General features: G+C 39.3%; 1 protein-coding gene across 4 annotated transcripts in view; it reads right to left on the reverse strand.

Annotated features, from left to right (window-relative positions):
- The window catches only part of PAPPA2 (pappalysin 2), a 285,263-nt gene that overhangs the window by 179,020 nt on the left and 88,342 nt on the right, over positions 1–17,901 (reverse strand). For all 4 annotated transcript variants that reach the window (XM_060132723.1, XM_060132713.1, XM_060132703.1 and 1 more), the window contains exon 3: positions 10,702–10,847. In XM_060132723.1, coding sequence (XP_059988706.1) covers positions 10,702–10,847 — 146 coding nt within the window. The remainder of the gene's footprint in view (positions 1–10,701; positions 10,848–17,901) is intronic.

A 17,901-nucleotide genomic window follows, 5' to 3' on the forward strand; every position in this document is an offset into this window, starting at 1 on the left:
TCTTTGAATTTAATTTTTGATAGTTTGATTAATATGTGTCTTGGCGTGTTTCTCCTTGAATTAATCCTGTATGGGACTCTCTGTGCTTTCTGGACTTGATTGACTATTTCCTTTCCCATATTAAGGAAGTTTTCAACTATAATCTCTTCAAATACTGTCTCAGTCCCTTTCTTTTTCTCTTATTCTGGGACCCCCTATAATTCGAATGTTGGTTCGTTTAATGTTGTCCCAGAAGTCTCTGAGACTGTCCTCAATTCTTTTCATTCTTTTTCTCTTTATTCTGCTCTGTGGTAGTTATTTCCACTATTTTATCTTTCAGGTCAATTATCCGTTCTTCTGCCTCAGTTATTATGCTATTGATTCCTTCTAGTGAACTTTTAATTTCATTTATTGTGTTGTTCATCATTGTTTGTTTGCTCTTTAGTTCTTCCAGGTCCTTCTTAAATGTTTCTTTTATTTTCTCCATTCCATTTCCAAGATTTTGGATCATCTTTACTATCATTACTCTGAATTCTTTTTCAGGTAAACTGCCTATTTCCTCTTCATTTGTTTGGTCTGGTGGGTTTTTTCATCTGCTGTGTATTTCTCTATTTTCTCATTTTGCTTAACTTACTGCCTTTGGGGTCTCCTTTTCTCAGGCTGCATGTTTGTAGTTTCCATTGTTTTTGGTGTGTGCCCCCAGTGGCTAAGGTTGGTTCAGTGGGTTGTGTAAGCTTCCTGATGGAGGGGACTCGTGCCTGTGTTCTGGTGGATGAGGCTGGATCTTGTCTTTCTGGTGCAGAACTACATCCAGTGGTGTGTTTTGGGGTGTCTGTGAACTTAATATGATTTTAGGCAGCCTCTCTGCTAATGGGTGGGGTTGTAGTCCTGTCTTGCTAGTTATTTAGCATGGAGTATCCAGCACTGGAGCTTGCTGGTCGTTGAGTGGAGCTGGGTTTTAGCCTTGAGATGGAGATCTCTGGGACACATGGGGCTGGGAGGTCTCTGGTGGTTCAATGTCCTGAACTCAGCACTCCCACCTCAGAGGCTCAGGCCTGAAACCTGGCTGGAGCACCAAGACCCTTTCAGCCACAGCAACAAAGAATGGAGGAGTGTTTTTGTGTGGTCTGCTAGCCTTCTACTAGTCCCTGATTTTCCAATCCATTCAGGAAGCAGATTCCTGTTTTCATGTTGTATTGATTTTCTATTGCCATTGTTCTTTCAATGTCTCCTCAGCTATCCAGGGCTCAGCCACCACACTCTCCTCGGCTGTGGCCCCTGGGGACTCAGAAGTGCAATGTGGCCCAGCCTCCCACAGAGTTGGGGGCGGGACGGGGGTGGAGCCCCGCCCTAGGCCTGGCATCGGGGACAGGTGAACACCACTAGCTCTGCTCAAGCTATGGAAGAAGAACCTGCAATCTGGAGAAGAAGAACTGGCGTTCAGGCTGGACCACTCTGAAGCCAAGGCCACGTGGCACTTCCTCCTCATTAGATACTCCCAGTATCACATGGATGCCTCCCTCACTCCGGGCTTTCTAACGCCTCCCATACCATGGGAGAAAAGTCATTTGATGAACAAAAACTGAAAATGTTATCACTGAGGCCTTGGAGACTTATGATGTACTCCTTTCCTTGTTTCTGGATGACGGTGGTGCTTCAAACACCCACAACCTCATACTACAGAGTATAAATGGGATAGATATTTTCTATAATTGATTTATCAATTCAGCATTTATTGAGCATCTATTCAGTGTCAGGTACTGTTCTGGGCACTAAAGATTCAATGATTACTAGGACGTATTTTAAGAAAGGAGATCTTTCAAGGCATCACACACAAAGGTGATTATTTATTCCACCTACTTATAAACGTATAAACCTGTCTTTGGGACACCCCAATTTCAGGGCATTTAGTTCATACCCTAGGATAATTTTTTCCAAAGTTTCAATATCCAAGAGTGTTCACTATGTTTGAAACCCCAAGGCACCTAAAATTACCCCATTTGCTGAATATTATCATCTGACAAATAATCTACAGTAGCAGCCAGTGAGTAATTCCAAAGAACAGTCCTCATCCTGTTCACGTCCTGTAGCCTGTCTCATTAATGATGCTCTAAGTCCTCATATGGACATGGTGTGCTCCGGTTTACATGTCCTGTTTATTCCTTGTCTTGGGGAAGAATCACTCCACTCTGGCATAGTGAAGGGGGGACAGAGTGGAGAGGAACAAAATTGCTTTGCTCTAGCCCAACCATTCAGTGATTTGTTGCACCAGAGTGTGCTTCCCTTTACCTCCTGTGGATTCTTCTACCTCTCCCACGCTGGCTCCTGCACCCATACTCCACAGAAACAATTGGGCTGAGATTAACAGAGACTTCCCACTTGCCAAATCAATGTCTATTTCTCACCCGCATTGTGCACAAATGTGTCACAATTGATGTAACACCCTAATCTCAATGTCAACTGTTTGGTTAGGAGGAAGTCAAGCTTTGTTCGGGTGAGGGGATCCCCTATAGAAGTTCTAGGTGAGGGAAGGATAGCTCCCCTCAGAGCTCATGTCTGCTGCTTTTGTCTTCCCCTTACCCCCTCATGCAGCTATTGCTTTGCTTTCTGCCAGATGCTTGGCACATCTGCATCACCCCTGTGGTAGCTGTTCTCCAGTCCATCTGGCCCCATGACACCCACAGACCCTCGTCAGGCACTACCCGTCTCCCCCAAACTGCCAACAATCACTTATTCTTTCCTTCTGTGACTTATAAGGAGCCTCCCTTTGTTTCTTATAAGCTGCTTTACCATTGCAGGCAATTGGACACCTAAAAACACATTTTTTTTTTTTCCCCTAGAAAGCCAACATCTTTCTAGGGCACTGAAAATCTCTAGGATGGAGATGAAGTAGGTGGGAAGGTAAGGGCCCAACCAGCAACAGCAGCCATGGTATTTGGAACTTCTATTGCTGCTGCTGCTACTACTACTAATGGAGCTAATATTTATTGAAGCCCTACTATGTGCCAGGTAGTCTTCCTCATGCTTGTTATTCCCATTTTATATATGAGGTGACTTGCTCAAGATACATTTCTTCCTACCTTTCGGAAGCCATAGCCCACTCTATCACTCGAAGACATTTTTTTCCTCCGAGGGTCACATTATCTGGACTCCTTGGAAGATCCCATGTGTCTAAAGCCCCATTGTGAGCCAGGTTCAAGTTCCCTCCCACAAAGTTCTTGGGTCCCATGTATTGAGGCATCTTGCTTATGATCTGATCAGGATCTCTGAATGTTCCTTGGCAGTACAGACATTCCCTAGAACAATTAAGGAAGATGGTTGGCTCAGAACACTCTGAAGTGCCTAACTTCCGTGCCAGAGAGTGACCGACTGTCCTCTCTAACCTGGCCAAGAAGCTCTTGTACGTACTTCATCACTCTGAAGCAGTCATATTTGTGGGCCAGAAGGGACTTTCTCAAACCCCTCTCTCCTTTGTTGTCTGGTACACGCCTGAATCCTGCTCCTCCTTCTGCTTTTGTGCAAGTGCCTTTCATGGTCAAATTTGTAGAGATCCCAAATTCAACACCTCCAAAGCCAAACTGCCTCCCCCTTTGCTCCTGCTTTTTCCATATTTTCTACCTTGGCACCATCATCCCCTCAATCAAACAGAACTCTTTTCTCCCCCATCTACTTATTTATGTGAACAAAGTTTCTCAGTACTTAGAGCTATAAAAGAAAAAAAAAGCAATATAAATGATGCTAAATCCTGTCTTATTATAGCAATAAATACTCTTCATCCACTGACACAAGAACTAATCCGGGAGAGAAAAGCCACTCTTGGCTCATTAAATATGCATTTTCCACTTTGTTTACTAGTCATTAATCAACATTTTAAAATATTGTTTTGATCAATTTTGGACAAGGAATCATTTCAAAAGCTAACTCAATTGAGAACAAATTTTTAACATGTTATAACTTATGATCAATATCAATGTTAATATACTGCTTGTGATATTGTATTACAGATTTGCAAGGTACTACCACCAGAGGAAAATGGGTAAAGGATATGTGGAATCTCTTTGTACTATTTCTTACAACTATATGTGAATATTTAATGATCTCAAAATAAAAACTTTAATTAAAAATATCACAAAATGTTTATGTTTTTATTCAAAATATGTTTTTAGCAGAAAAATAGGTGACTAACTAAAGACTTTGAAAAAAGTATATTTATATGTTACATTAGTATAAAGTTCTATAGGAGCAATGAAATGGAAACAAATTCAAAGAGAAAAAAGGAGCAATGAATAATTTCTCAATGTTAAAAAAGTGCATGGCCATGAGTTTTTTTAATGAATGATTATCAAATTATTATGTTACCAAAGATACATTTAGAAGAGTAGATTTAAAATGTATTTTTAAATGTCAATAATTTAAAATAATATGCCAGAAATTATATTCTTTGCTATAATTTAAACTTATGGTTAAATTTTTAGGTGTTACTCTTAAAATCGATGAAGTGGTACAGAGTTTTTCAAAAGTCTTTTAGGAGGTACAAGAGAGCAAGAATAAGTTTGAAGAGCTCTGCTCTAGCCATTCCAAGGACATTCCACTTCTAAGCAAGTCTAGGTTTTTAACAGTCTAAACCTTGGCATTTACCATTTCTTTCACTATGGAATGCCCTCTCATTGTCTGCCAAGCAAACTCCTGCTCATCTTTCAACTCTCCCCTCAAGCCTCAGCTCCTCTGGGATCTCTTCTCTTCTTCCCTGATGTTTTCAGCACAATCAGGCACTTTCTCATCATGTTCCTACTTGACCTCCTGTGTGGCAGCATCGTGTAGTATTATAAGTGTGTATTTACATGTCTGTATCCCAGGTGTGCTGTGCAAACCTTTACGGTGGACTTCTTTTAATTATTCTATCTCTGATATCGCCATGAAATAGATTCAACAGTTTTTCTTTGAACGAATGAATAAATAATTATGATATTAATGGTTTATAAAAGGTCTGGGTTACCACTAATTTAAGTCTTCTGCCTTTGAAGATATGTTTTCAGTTTAAGTGCTGTATACTAAGGTTAAAGATATTCAAACAACTGAGCTCAAGGGGATCTCATTTATCCATTTACTTTACTTATAAAAAATTCTGCCCTGCATTACCACAACATTAAAAGTACAAAATCATGCTAAAGGCCAGAAATGGTGTTGATGGACCACAGATTACCTTGGTCTTTCCTCATAGTGACTTAAGCCATTTGTAGTCAGAAACTGGATTCAGCCTTAAAAATAGCGTACTTATCTGCCAGGTCACTCAGCTGACCCTCAAAATACAGGGTCTTGAATGTTGACACAGATAATCTTATCTTGAGTCTTGAAAAGACTCTGTTTAGAAAATCCTAAATGTCTTCCTCTATCATGTTATGCCAGCTGTCTGTACTACTCTACACCCGATTTAGGTCAATATGATTCCTTTGTTCAATCACAGTTATGACTGAACAAGAAAAAATAAATAATAACATGAGAAGTTTCATATTGAGTCAGATTTTCAGCTAGTCTTCTACTTCTTAAATGCACATTAAGAAACATGTTGTAGGGGAACTAGTTATTCCTAAAAGTTTTAAGAATAAAATATAAATATCCCTAGCTTCTTTTGCAATTCATTATGAGTCAGTGACTCATGAGAGAATTTAAATATTTCTTGAAACTATTTAAATTTAATACCTTCACTCATTTATTCAGTCATCCCTTCAATCAGTGAGCATTCAAAGAGCACCTGCTATATGTGAAGTGTTCTGCTCATGCAAAGAAGCCACAGACCTTATTTAGATTTCACCAGTTTTTGCATGCAAGCTTGTGAATGTGTGTGTATGTGTGCACGTGCAAGTGTGTTTGTGTGTAGTTCTATGCAATTTTATCACATGTATGTATACCTTTGTGTAACTACCATTAAGATTTCTCCTCTATTATCCTTTAAGTCACTCCACACACATACCCCTCTCTCCCCACCACCCCTCACCCCATTCCTAACTCCTAGCAATGACTAATTTGTTCTCTATCTCTGTTGGGTTTTTTTTTTTAATTTTGAGAATACCCATAAAATTTTGAGACTACTACACTAAATCATAAGCGTGCAACTTGTGAGATTTTTTTTCACTCCATATAATATCCTTGACATCCAACTAAGTTGTTCCATGTATTAATACTTTGTTTCTTTTTATTGCTGTGTGATATTCTATTGTGCAGATGTATCACAGTTTGCTTAAGCAGCTAGCACCGAAGAACACTTTATCATTTCCAGTTTGGAGCTATTACAAATAAAGTTGGATTTCGAGTAGTCATTTCTCTGGGATAAATGTCCAACAGTCCAACTGCTGGGTCATATGGTAAGTGTATGTTTAATTTTATAAGAAATTGCTAAACTGTTCTCCAGAGTGGCTGTGCCATTTTACTTTCCCATCAGCAATATATGCAATATCCAGTTTCTCTGCATCCTCATCAGCATTTTGTATTGTTACTATTTTTTTTTTAGCTCTACTAATAAGTATAGGGATACCTCATTGTGCTTTTAATTTGCTTTTCCCTAATGGTTAATGATACTGAATATCTTTTCATGTGCTTATTTTCCATCTGTATACTCTCTTTGGTAAAATGTCTGTGTTTTTGTCCGTTTTCTAACTGGAATATTCGTTTGTTTTACTATTGTTTTGAAAGTTCTTAATATATTCTAGATATAAATCCTTTGCGAGATGTGTGGTTTGCAAATACTTTCTCTAAGACTGTCATTTCCTTGTTCATCTTTTTTTTTTTTTTTTTTTTTGCGGTACGCGGGCCTCTCACTGCTGTGGCCTCTCCCGTTGCGGAGCACAGGCTCCGGACGCGCAGGCTCAGCGGCCATGGCTCACGGGCCCAGCTGCTCCGCGGCATGTGGGATCCTCCCAGACCGGGGCACGAACCCGTGTCCCCTGCATCGGCAGGCAGACTCTCAACCACTGCACCACAAGGGAAGCCCTCCTTGTTCATCTTAACAGAGTGTTTCTCAGAGAAAAAGTTTTAATTTTGATTAAGTCCAATTTATCAGTTTTCATTTTTATGGACTATGCTTTGGGTGTCATATATAAGCACTCTTCGCCTAGTCTTGCCCTGAAGATTTTCTCTTATGTTTTCTTTTGAAAGTTATACAGTTTTACTTTCTATATTTAAGTCTATGATCTATTTTGAGTTAATTCTTATATAATATAAGGTGTGTATAAGCTATCTAAAATTAATAAATCAGTATTTTTTCCAGATACTGGTGTAGAAGGGCCCTTAAATTATATAATTTTATTTACTTCTTGTCTTTCGTGCCATTGTCATATTTTAACTCTACATATATTTTAAGCCAAAAAGACATTGTTATTACTTTTAATATTTTTATCCTTTCTACTGTGATTCATTTCTTTTTGCATGCCTCTGTTTCCTTTTGGAGTCATTTTCTTTCTGTTTGGATAGCTTTCTTCTTCAGTATTTATTTTACTGCTGGTTTTAAATTATCTAAGTTTTTATCTGAAAATATGTTTAATTTTTCTTCATTTTAAAAGATTTTTGTTGAGCATAGTATTATAAATCGGCAATAATTCTCTTTTAGCATTTTAAAAAATATATCAATCTATTGTCTTCTGACTTCCATAGTTTCTGTTGAAAGGTCAGCCTGTCAATCTTATTGTTGCTCCTTTTAAAGTAACATAACTTTTTTCTCTGGCAACTTTTGAGGTTTTTCAGCACTTTTGTTATAATGAATCTAGTTGTGATTTTCTTTCTATTTATCCTTCTTGAGGTTTGTAAAACATTTTGAATCTGTGGTTTAATATTTTTTGTCACCCTGAAAAATTCTCAGCAGCTATCTCTGATATTATATCTGCCCCAATATCCTTCTCCTCTTCTTCTAGAACTCCAATTTACATTAGGAATTTTTCATCAGATCTCAAATGTCCCAAGTTGTTTTCTATATTTTTCCACCACTTTTTCTCTCTGAGCTTCAATATGTATGTTTTCTACAGTTTTCTAGTTCATTAAACCTTTCTCCTGCTCATAAACCAATCTACTAATTTCTTAATTTCAGTTACTGTATTTTTGTCCTAAAATTTCCATTTGATTCATTAATATAGATTCTAGTTTTCTAAAGACACTCTTCACCTTTTTATCTATTTTTGAGCATATTAATCACAATTATCTTAAGCCAATATTCAGTAACTCCAATATATGGATAATCTGTGGGTCTGCATTTATTTAGTGATTATTTGTTTCTTTGTTTAGTTTAGTTTACCATCATTTGGTCTTATCTCTGGCATAACTGGTAATTTTTTTTTTTTTTTTTTTTTTTACTGATTTCTGGCCACTGTGCATGAAAACTTGTAGAGGCTTTTGATGATATTGTCTTCCTCCAGAGCATATTTAATTTTCTTTTGTTAAGCAGTTAAATATAGGCAGATGACCTTCCTCCAAACAGGGATTTAAGAGTGTTTCAGGCTGAATTTTAGGCTTTGTGTAAGCTAGGCTATTTATATTTTCCCTCACACATAGGGTATCTCAAAGGCCCTCCTTTGAGATAGGACCTCAACTTCATTTTTTTGTCCCCTCCACTATGAGATTCCTGAAATCACTGTTCAGCTTTTTAATCGTTAGGAGTTATTTTATACTTGTTTTATGGTCACTGGCCCTGAGCATGCATAGTTTAGTAATTAGAAAAATCTTCAAATAATGAGCAGACTATCAGGCTCATTTTTTTTCATGATTTCTATCTTTCTGGAAGCTTGGTCCCTCAAGTCTGGATGCCTTAGAAGGCCTGACCTTTAATTTTTGTCTCCTCAGTAGTAAGAAGCAAGCTTTAGGCTGCTTCTCTCTGCTCTGCCTCTATTACTTTCGCTGAGATTTTGGCAATTTCCCTAAAGGAGAAAAAAATCTGAGTTATATGTAGAGCTCACTTCAATGCATTTTTCTCCTCACTGGGACTGGGTCCCTCAAAACCTCGTTGTCTTGGCTGATGTCTGATGTCTTCAAATAGTTAATTTTTGGAGGGGTGTTATTTTATCCACTTTTATAGTTAAATGAATCTTGTCAATGGCCTAGTGCCAACAAAGTTAGAAAAATATTCAGGGCTCTGTTCCCAGTCCAATAATTCTTATCAAGAGGCCAAGATTTGTCTCCATAATGGCCAGGAAGATCATTTTTTTAGGTTTTTTGAACAAGCAGATTCAGTACTCAATGATAGACCTAGGATTCATAGAAACAATTGCTGGGTAAACCTAGCTGTCATATATACCGAAAAGGTAACCTTTGGTGAATCAGGTATGAACCAATTTGGAGGTAATTTCTTACCGTGTTACATGCTCCTCTGCTAGTACTGTTTTTCATGAGGATAATTCAAGATACTCAAACTCACTGCTAAATGAATTATTGGAATATAACCTTCTAGCCCACTTGTTGCTACTTTGAAGACTAGAATGACTCACATTAGCTTTCATCTGGAAAGCTCCACTCATCTCACAAATTTCTAACTTCTAATATACTGAGAACTGAAAATACAAAATTTAGTGATAAAAGGACTGCAGAGCCTTAAAACTGTATCAGATACTATAGAGCCAATGAAATCCAGCATAATAACAAAGCATTCAGTTTGGATCACCACAGGTTTAACTTTTCATTGTCTCCTCCTTTGCTTGAGATATATAACCCTTCTGGATGTTGACCTGATTCACTACAAGGATTTTTATGTTCTGGTTTCCTCTTGAACAGCCACAACATTTTTTCACCTATTGCTAACCTACTGCTCATCATTTTCCTTCCCCAATTGTTTGGACACTTGCTCATATTTTATTTGAGTATCATTTCAATACTCTGGACTCCACAATGACCCATCATACATGGGTTTGACATATACAGTATTATGTGATGTTTATTCAGTTTATTTCTCTCTGCTTTGTATTTGACTACTAAGAAGATTATTTTGCATAATCTCTTTTAAATCACTCATAAAATGGTTTCTGGTCTCTTTCAAGCATTCTCTTTCCAACATGAAAAATTCCTCTCAATTATGGTAATTCAGTTTTAAAGTAAGTTTTGGTAGAATCCTATACAAGACTCTTTGAAAGTATATACAAATTATATTGAATAATTACTCTTCATCCACATAAACTGATTTAATGATTCTATTGATTGGTCAGTAATATTTCCTTTATAATAATGATAAGATATTGTAATAAAAGGAATTATCTTTCTTAAGCATGCAGTAGTTCCACTCAGTATTAAGGTGTCACCTTTTTCCTAGGTAAGCAGACAAGTTCCCCACCTGTTTTAATTTCCCAGAATCTCCTCAGGATTCCAATCCATGCAAGAAGCCCAGCAATCTTCTGGCTCAGTGTTTACTGCAAACCAGGTTTCATAGTCTAGCCACCTTCTTGCTAGTTTCCCCCTTGAGGCTCTCCAAGACATAAAATGGGTCTTATTCCATGTCAGCAATTTATTAACGTCTAGATTATAGATTCGGTCTAGGACATTCTGAGTTTTTGCCACTGTTTGCTCTAATACATCTTACCTGTCTGCACTGAAACATTTTGAGAGATTCTCCCAAAAGCTATTCTCAGCCCAAAGCAGCTAATTCATTAAGTAAATTTATTTTTCTCTCTGTTTTTTCCCCAAATGCACTTTCATGGATTCCCTTCCAATCTCCTCATTTTTCCTACTATAGTTGGTCTTCACTTTACTTACCCAGGTGACTGATGGCTTCCTTGTCCCAAGGCCAGGTGGCAGCACCTGCAAGGTCTTCCCGCACTGAGCTGGCAAAGTAGACGTTGAGGAAGTGAGTGCTGTTGAGCTGCAGTGCCTCTTTCAGCTCCTTCACACTCATGTACGCCCTGGAGAGTACGTAAGAGGAGGAAATGTCACACCAAAGGATCAGTCCATAGAGAACAGTAGAACCAGACCTAATCAGACTCTGACTCTCCCAACCAGCATTGCTTTTTAGAGGAGAGGAGCAGAGAAGGCAAGACCAGGTGTTATGAAGCTCTCAAAAATGCACTAGTACACATTTAGGATATTTATTCCAAGATAAATAATATCCTACCTTTTTAGCACCACAATATTTATATGGATAGTCAGTATTTGACATCATACTCAATTCTCCACTCTACACCCAGATTATTTCTTCAAGATAAATCCAATAATACCCTTAACTCTATGCCCTGAGAGTTATCCCCACCCCCACCCCAGCCCACGGTGAAGAAGGCCTTTCAACTCTCAGTCCCTGGTTCTTTCCATCACACTGCATGATCATTATTATGATAAGAAGACTGATTGAATCTCTATTTCAGTATATGCTTGCTTCAGGAATATTTTTAAAGGTAAATAGTGGCCAGAAAATATAAAGTAAAACAGGAAAAAAAGAGATGAGTTATAGGTAGGAGAGGATATCATAAGCTACTGCAAAGAATGTTAATTTTATATATATTTCTCTTTCTAGTACCTTAATCCATAGACTCTCTACCCCTACTCCGACTACCTTGTGATACTCACCAAGTATCTCTATTGGTGGCCTTCACAGCACTAGGTAATATTATGTTTGAACTTATTCACAGACTTAAAGGTCTATTAAAAACACATGCCCCATGGCCCATAAAAAAGGGAAACAAGCATTTGATCTTTCTTCAAGCTCATATATAGTCAAAGACCTTCATCTTCCTGGCATCAGTGAAACTTAAAACTTTACTATGGGCAAACAGAGCCTCATCATACTCAATGAAGAGCTATTTTAAGAAAGAACAACTAAACCAGAACCCAGTGGCCCCTTGGATTCACTGGATGCTTCCTACAGTGGCCATGGGAATGCCACTCCAAAGATAGGAATGATCCTATCACAGCTTCAACTGTGCAGACAGCTCTCTCAACACAGTTGAAATTTCCTTTATAGATTCATGCTTTATTCTTGCTATTCTGGTAGACAAGCTGCAGACACTGAAATCTCTCAACCCAGAAGCTCAGGCTAGAAGAGCATGACCCTTCTTCTTCCGTTCACTCTGCCTCCCAACTACACTGTTGATGCCATCTATTTAATCCACATGTAGGATATACTGGCGAGGAGTACTCAAGAAATAGAGATCCCAAAGGAGACTGTGTTTATGTTCTTTGGCACAGAACCAAAAAGGGGAATAAAAGTAAAGAAACACAAAAAGATTTTGCTTTAGAACCAAAAATGCTTGAGAGAATGGGGATTTTAAAATATTCTTTCTTATTGACTTATAATATCTTGGAAAAGTAATTCTCATCCCCAATAAATCATCCAAATTTCATGAAGTGGTGTCAGATGTGATCAGAGGGATATTCCTTCTGATACTTTCCTGGAGTGTTTTTTGAACTGTTGCCTGGTTTTCCCTGGACATTAGTCACATTCCCTTTCCTTTTCTCCTTTATTAAAAATAATTACAATTTCCTGTATTGATAAATTGATGGTTTGGAGTTATGATGACATCAACTCTTCAACATGGAGGTGGTCTAACTGGTCAGACAGAAGGAGAAGAGGGAGGGTGGATGGGAGGAGAGAGAGAGAAGAAAGAAAAGGGAAAAAAGAAACAAACAGAAAATAAGAGAAAGAAATAAGGGCAGAGAGGATCAGTGATAGCCTATGTACAGCTCAGGGTACCAAGAAAGAAAATCTACATCCTCTGTTCCTATTCCAGAGTTCCCATTAAAATTAGGAATTGGTAACTTGACAGTTTTCTCTCTTTCCTCCCCCCTCACTTTCCCCAAATACCCCTGTTCCTGGCATGGTTTACTTGGGCTATCTGTGTGTTCCTGGCTTCTCTGTCTGCCACTTACCAGTCTTGGCCATCATCCTTCTATCCTCCCTCAACCCAGCAGTTCCACTAACTTCCCTTGAGCCACCCTCCAAGAGGCCTCTTCCTCCACTACCAACTCATTAGCTGATTCTACTCATCTCCCATTTCTTCCTTGCCCATTCCACTCTCCAGCCATAAATTACCCTTCCAGATGAGAGTGCTTATGTCATACTTGTGGAAAACTGGGTACAGCCACTCTAATTCCTGCACTCCATAGAGATATAGATAGAAGTTGGCAAATATAAGGGATAAAATACATTTTTAAAAGCTAGAGACAGTTGGAAACAGTCACTAATTGAATTGATACAGGAAAGCTTTATTTTGTTGAAGACAGATTTTTGTCCAGATTATTCCATAAACCAAAAAAGGGCAAAGTGTAGATAGCAGGGTGTCCAGTTTGCATGTAGACTGCCTTGCCTATTATAACACGTGTACGCCATTTCAGAATTTAATCAGAGCTAATTAAGATAAACGTCTTAGCTTCTCCACTAATGTGACCAGAGCCTGGTTCAGACCTAGGGTGGAGAAAATGGCCATTATTCTAAAATTCAGAGCTTAATATCTTGCTTCAGAAATGATTTATTAAGAGAGAAACTTGTCATCCAACCAAAAGAACTTAATGTTCAAAGAAGGGTGAAACGACATACATAACTTTCGTAAAAAGCATGGGACGATGAACTGACCAGAACTATGTATGAAGAGAGGTGAACTGCATTGATCTACTTAATTTCTGCCAGGATCTCCCTTTACTCATCCTCTCCACACTCTAGCCTGAGATTCTCACCACGAACTTCTCCCTGAGGACTCAGACAGACCAAAGAGAAGCTGCACCTTGACCTTTATAAAAAATTTTCTCAAAAACAAGCTTTCCTTGAGGCTGACATATCAAGTTGTTCTGCCCATTGCTTGAGTCTATTATTTCTGACATGCCTCCTGGAAGAATGCGCAGCTGCCTTACTGTTTTATCACTGTGACCTACTGGTTTGGGATTAAACATTGCCTGGTGGCCAGCCCACCACATTCCTTTGTCCCCCAGATGATTTCTGTTGGGATCCCTTGACCGCTGACCCCTAGCCACACTCTAGTATCTAAGTGTCCATGCAAGCCCCAACTCTTGCTTAGTTTCTGACTAAGTAAAAGTGAAAGGATATAAAAATAATGCCTCTTGTGCTCTAGTTTAATAGTCAGTTGAATAACTCCTTTATAGACTGTTAGAAATGATTCAGGCCAGAAAGAAGAAAAAGATCCTGAGCTGTCTGAAGGAAGTTGAGTCAGCATCAAAAATTCGCATGTTAAAAAACAAGACATACAAGACGCATGCACGTATGCCCTGAGATTGGGACCCAGGGCCCTGCTTCCCACAGTCAGACCAAGCTCCCTCCAGAGGAAGATCCTGACTGCACTCCACAGGGGTAAGGCAGCCTCCATGAGAACAAAACCAGATGCCCCCAAGGACCCTCAGCCAATTCCCATCACAGAAATGACCGGTGCCAAACCTGGGACATTTGGGTTTGGTCAAATCTAAACCTTCTTGTCATTACCATGGTTCTTGACCCAAAATACACAGAAGGGTTCCCTCTGCCACCCCCGTCTGCTATCCACTTTGCCAACTATGCTTCCTCCTCTGGGTGAATATCCCCTTTGACCTACTCCCCCAGTCCTTGGACGGTGCTCACACCATGGGGCTTACAGGTCCTCAGAGTACCAACTAGCATTCTCCCAGCTGCCTAGTGCCACTCTGAAAACTTAGGGTTTTTTTGGTATTTTTTGCGGTACGTGGGCCTCTCACTGCTGTGGCCTTTCCCGTTGCGGAGCACAGGCTCCAGATGCACAGGCTCAGCGGCCATGGCTCCTGGGCCTAGCCGCTCCACAGCATGTGGGATCTTCCCAGACCGGGGCACGAACCCGTGTCCCCCGCATCGGCAGGCGGACTCTCAACCACTGCGCCACCAGGGAAGCCCAGAAAACTGTTTTTTATTCTCTGTCAAAGTCCTCCTGCTATTGGGCACATGGCACTCTACTATGTCACCATATACTTTCTACTTTCTTTCGTTGTCCCATCTCTTGGTTGCTCCGTACACATCAAGGGCTTCACAGTCTGACTCACAGTCTTCCCCCTTACCTTAGATCCTAGAGTCACCTGAGGAAATTTCAACATGTATGTGAAACATCCACTGAAAACACAGTCTTATGTTTTACTTCCTTATTGCCAATGACCCTTGCACACCATTCTCATTGTCACCTTTACTCAGGTGGATTTTCTGATCTCATGTGGATCTTTAGTTCTACTTGTCTAAACTTTTATTTGATTATGGTCATCTCCTCTTCAGGAATTATTTGAAATCTTTACCCTTCTTTACCTTTTCTTGCCCCTTCTCCCCCAGCAACCTCAATCTCCTCTGACTCTTAGATAATCGTGCCTCCTTCTTTGATGATAAAATTGAAGCCATTTATCATGAACTCTATCACTCCCCCCCATACATACACACATGCACGCACGCGCGCGCACACACACACACGCACACAAAACATTTACTTCCTTACCTATTTTTATTCCCTTTCCTCTTGTCCTACAAGATGAGGTTTCTGAGAAAACCATAGCTAGTACACTCTTCCTTTCCAATTCAAACTTCTTGAAAGGATAATTTCTTCATCTCCCATTTGTTTCCCTTTTTTTTCATGTATCCACTAATCCCACTGTAACCTGGCTTTCATGAGAACCACTTTATCAAAAATGCTTTTGTTGAAGTTGTTAGTAACCTCCTAGTTGTCCCTCCCCACAAAAATGGAAAAAATTCATTCACCTTCTTATTGGAATCCTTTGGCTCATTTTTATATTGTTAGTTACTTCCTGCTTCTTAAAGTTCTCTGCTTCTCTGCTTTTATTGCAACGCTCTTTCCTGATTCTCTTCTTGCTTTTGTGACCACTGATTCTCAGTCTCCTTTGTGGGTTTCTCTTTCCCCTTCTAATCCTTAAAAGTTATTCCCTGGGGTCCTGTTTGTAGTCCATTCTTTTGTCACTCTCCTTGTTCACCGTTGGGAACTTTTCCACTCTCAAACTTTGAAGCACCATCAGTAGTTGGAAAACTCTCAGGTAGATATATATATCTCTCTCTACCTAGATCACCCACAGACATCTTGAAGTCAACATGTCAATGTTATGGGTGGTTCTACCTGAGCACAAACCAAATTCGGACACAGTGAGTTTTAATGCATCTCAAATAGTGGTCCAACTACTGAATCTGTGGACATTTTTTCCATGGATATATTTGCAAGAAGTGTCTGATTTTTGGCTAAACACAGAGGCAGTATGTGACAGTGTCCACAGAAAGATAAAAAGGCAAGAACAGGGAAGAACCACAATGGTATTTTGTCCATTACCTAATTTTATAGACTGGATTTCGAGTTCCTCAGGAAGAAACAAAAAGAACTCTTTTTGTAAGAAAATTGGTACAACCCAGGATACATAAGCCATGCTTCATGGCCTAATAACAAAATGAAGTACCAACTGAAGAGAAGGGACACTCTCTCCATTTCTGGAAAGAATTAAGGGATGTCAGCACCATTCTAACACTTGAGAGTTTTACAGCCTTGGGTTGCATTAGAAGCCAGTTCTCTAATAAGGCCAGCTTTTCCCTAGAGAAACAGTGAGGGCAGAGCATCAGCTGGAAATGCTGAGTGTCAGCAGACAAGGTAAATACCATTGCCAGTATTCAACAGCAAACAGCAGTAGAACCACAGAAGCCAGTGGGCATGAATTTTTAAGGCACACCCTTCCGAAGACTCCCAAAAATACTAGAGAAAGAGGACAATGTATGAGGATAAGATTTTATAGCTATACACTGAGCTCATATAATTTGATTATTAATGGTAGTATGACATCATTCGCCCCCAGGGGGTATGTGGACTGGAGGATATTCCATTTGTCTCTGACTGAACTCACAGTCTTCTTCCCCACACCCACTTCTCCTCCATTGTCTCTCTCTGAATTGATGCCACCTCTATCACCCTCTCCATGACACAGGAAGAAAAGCCAGGATTCTTCCTTCAATACTCCCCCTCTTCACTTCACTCCCCTCATTATAATCAACCACCTAGTAATGACCCCAGGAAGAAAAGACATCATGATGATTATTGTTTCTCTTCTGAATGTCCCCAAAGAGGCTAGATATCATCATCACTCAGACATAATCAACTGGGAACACATTTTTTTCTTGAAATTCAAATATGGAGAAACTGACAGGAATTATTACACCCAAAAAACTCACTTTTGCTAATGCATGTGGGAAAGAGTATTACTACTAGAAGTAAAATGAAATTATTCTCCGGAAAGTTTTATCTGTTGTAAGAACTTGAGGTTGAAATCAAAGAGCTAACTGGAGATTTAAAGGACTTGAAGTCTAATGTCATAATATCTTCTGTGGTAGGCAGAATAATGCTCCCAAAGATGTCCATGTCCTAGTCCCTGGAACCTGGGAATCTATTACTTTACATGGCAAAATGGATTTTGCAGAGGTGATTAAGAGTACAGACTTTGAGACGGGGAGACTATTCTGGATTATCTGAGTGGGCCCAATCTAATTACATGAGTCTTTATAAGCAGAGAACCTTTCCCACCTGTTGTCAGGGAAGAGAGGTGGCAACAGAAGTAGACTAAGAGAAATGCTACATTTCTGGCTTTGAAGTTGAGGGAAGGAAGGGGGCAGCAAGCCAAAGAATGTGGGCAGCCTTTAGAAGCCGGAAAAGGCAAAGAAATGGTTTCTCCTGTAGAACCTCCAGAAAGATGTGCAACTCTAACAACACCTTGATGTTAGCTCAGTGAGAACCATGTCACACTTCTGACCTATAGGCCAGTAAGTTAATAAATATGTGTTGTTTTCAACCAATAAGCTTGTGGTCACTTGTTGCAGCAGGAATAGAAAATGAATATATCTTCTTTCATTTAAACATATAGTATCTTTGGAAAAGAAAAGAGCATACAGAGAGTAAAAATCTGGCTTCAAAAGATGGTGTCGAAAGAACTTGTTTTAGAAGAACTTGTGATTGCCTTCTGAGGCAGAAAATAGTAAATCCCACG

Source organism: Lagenorhynchus albirostris, chromosome 2, assembly GCF_949774975.1.
Source record: "Lagenorhynchus albirostris chromosome 2, mLagAlb1.1, whole genome shotgun sequence".
NCBI classification, from domain to species: Eukaryota; Metazoa; Chordata; class Mammalia; order Artiodactyla; family Delphinidae; genus Lagenorhynchus; species Lagenorhynchus albirostris.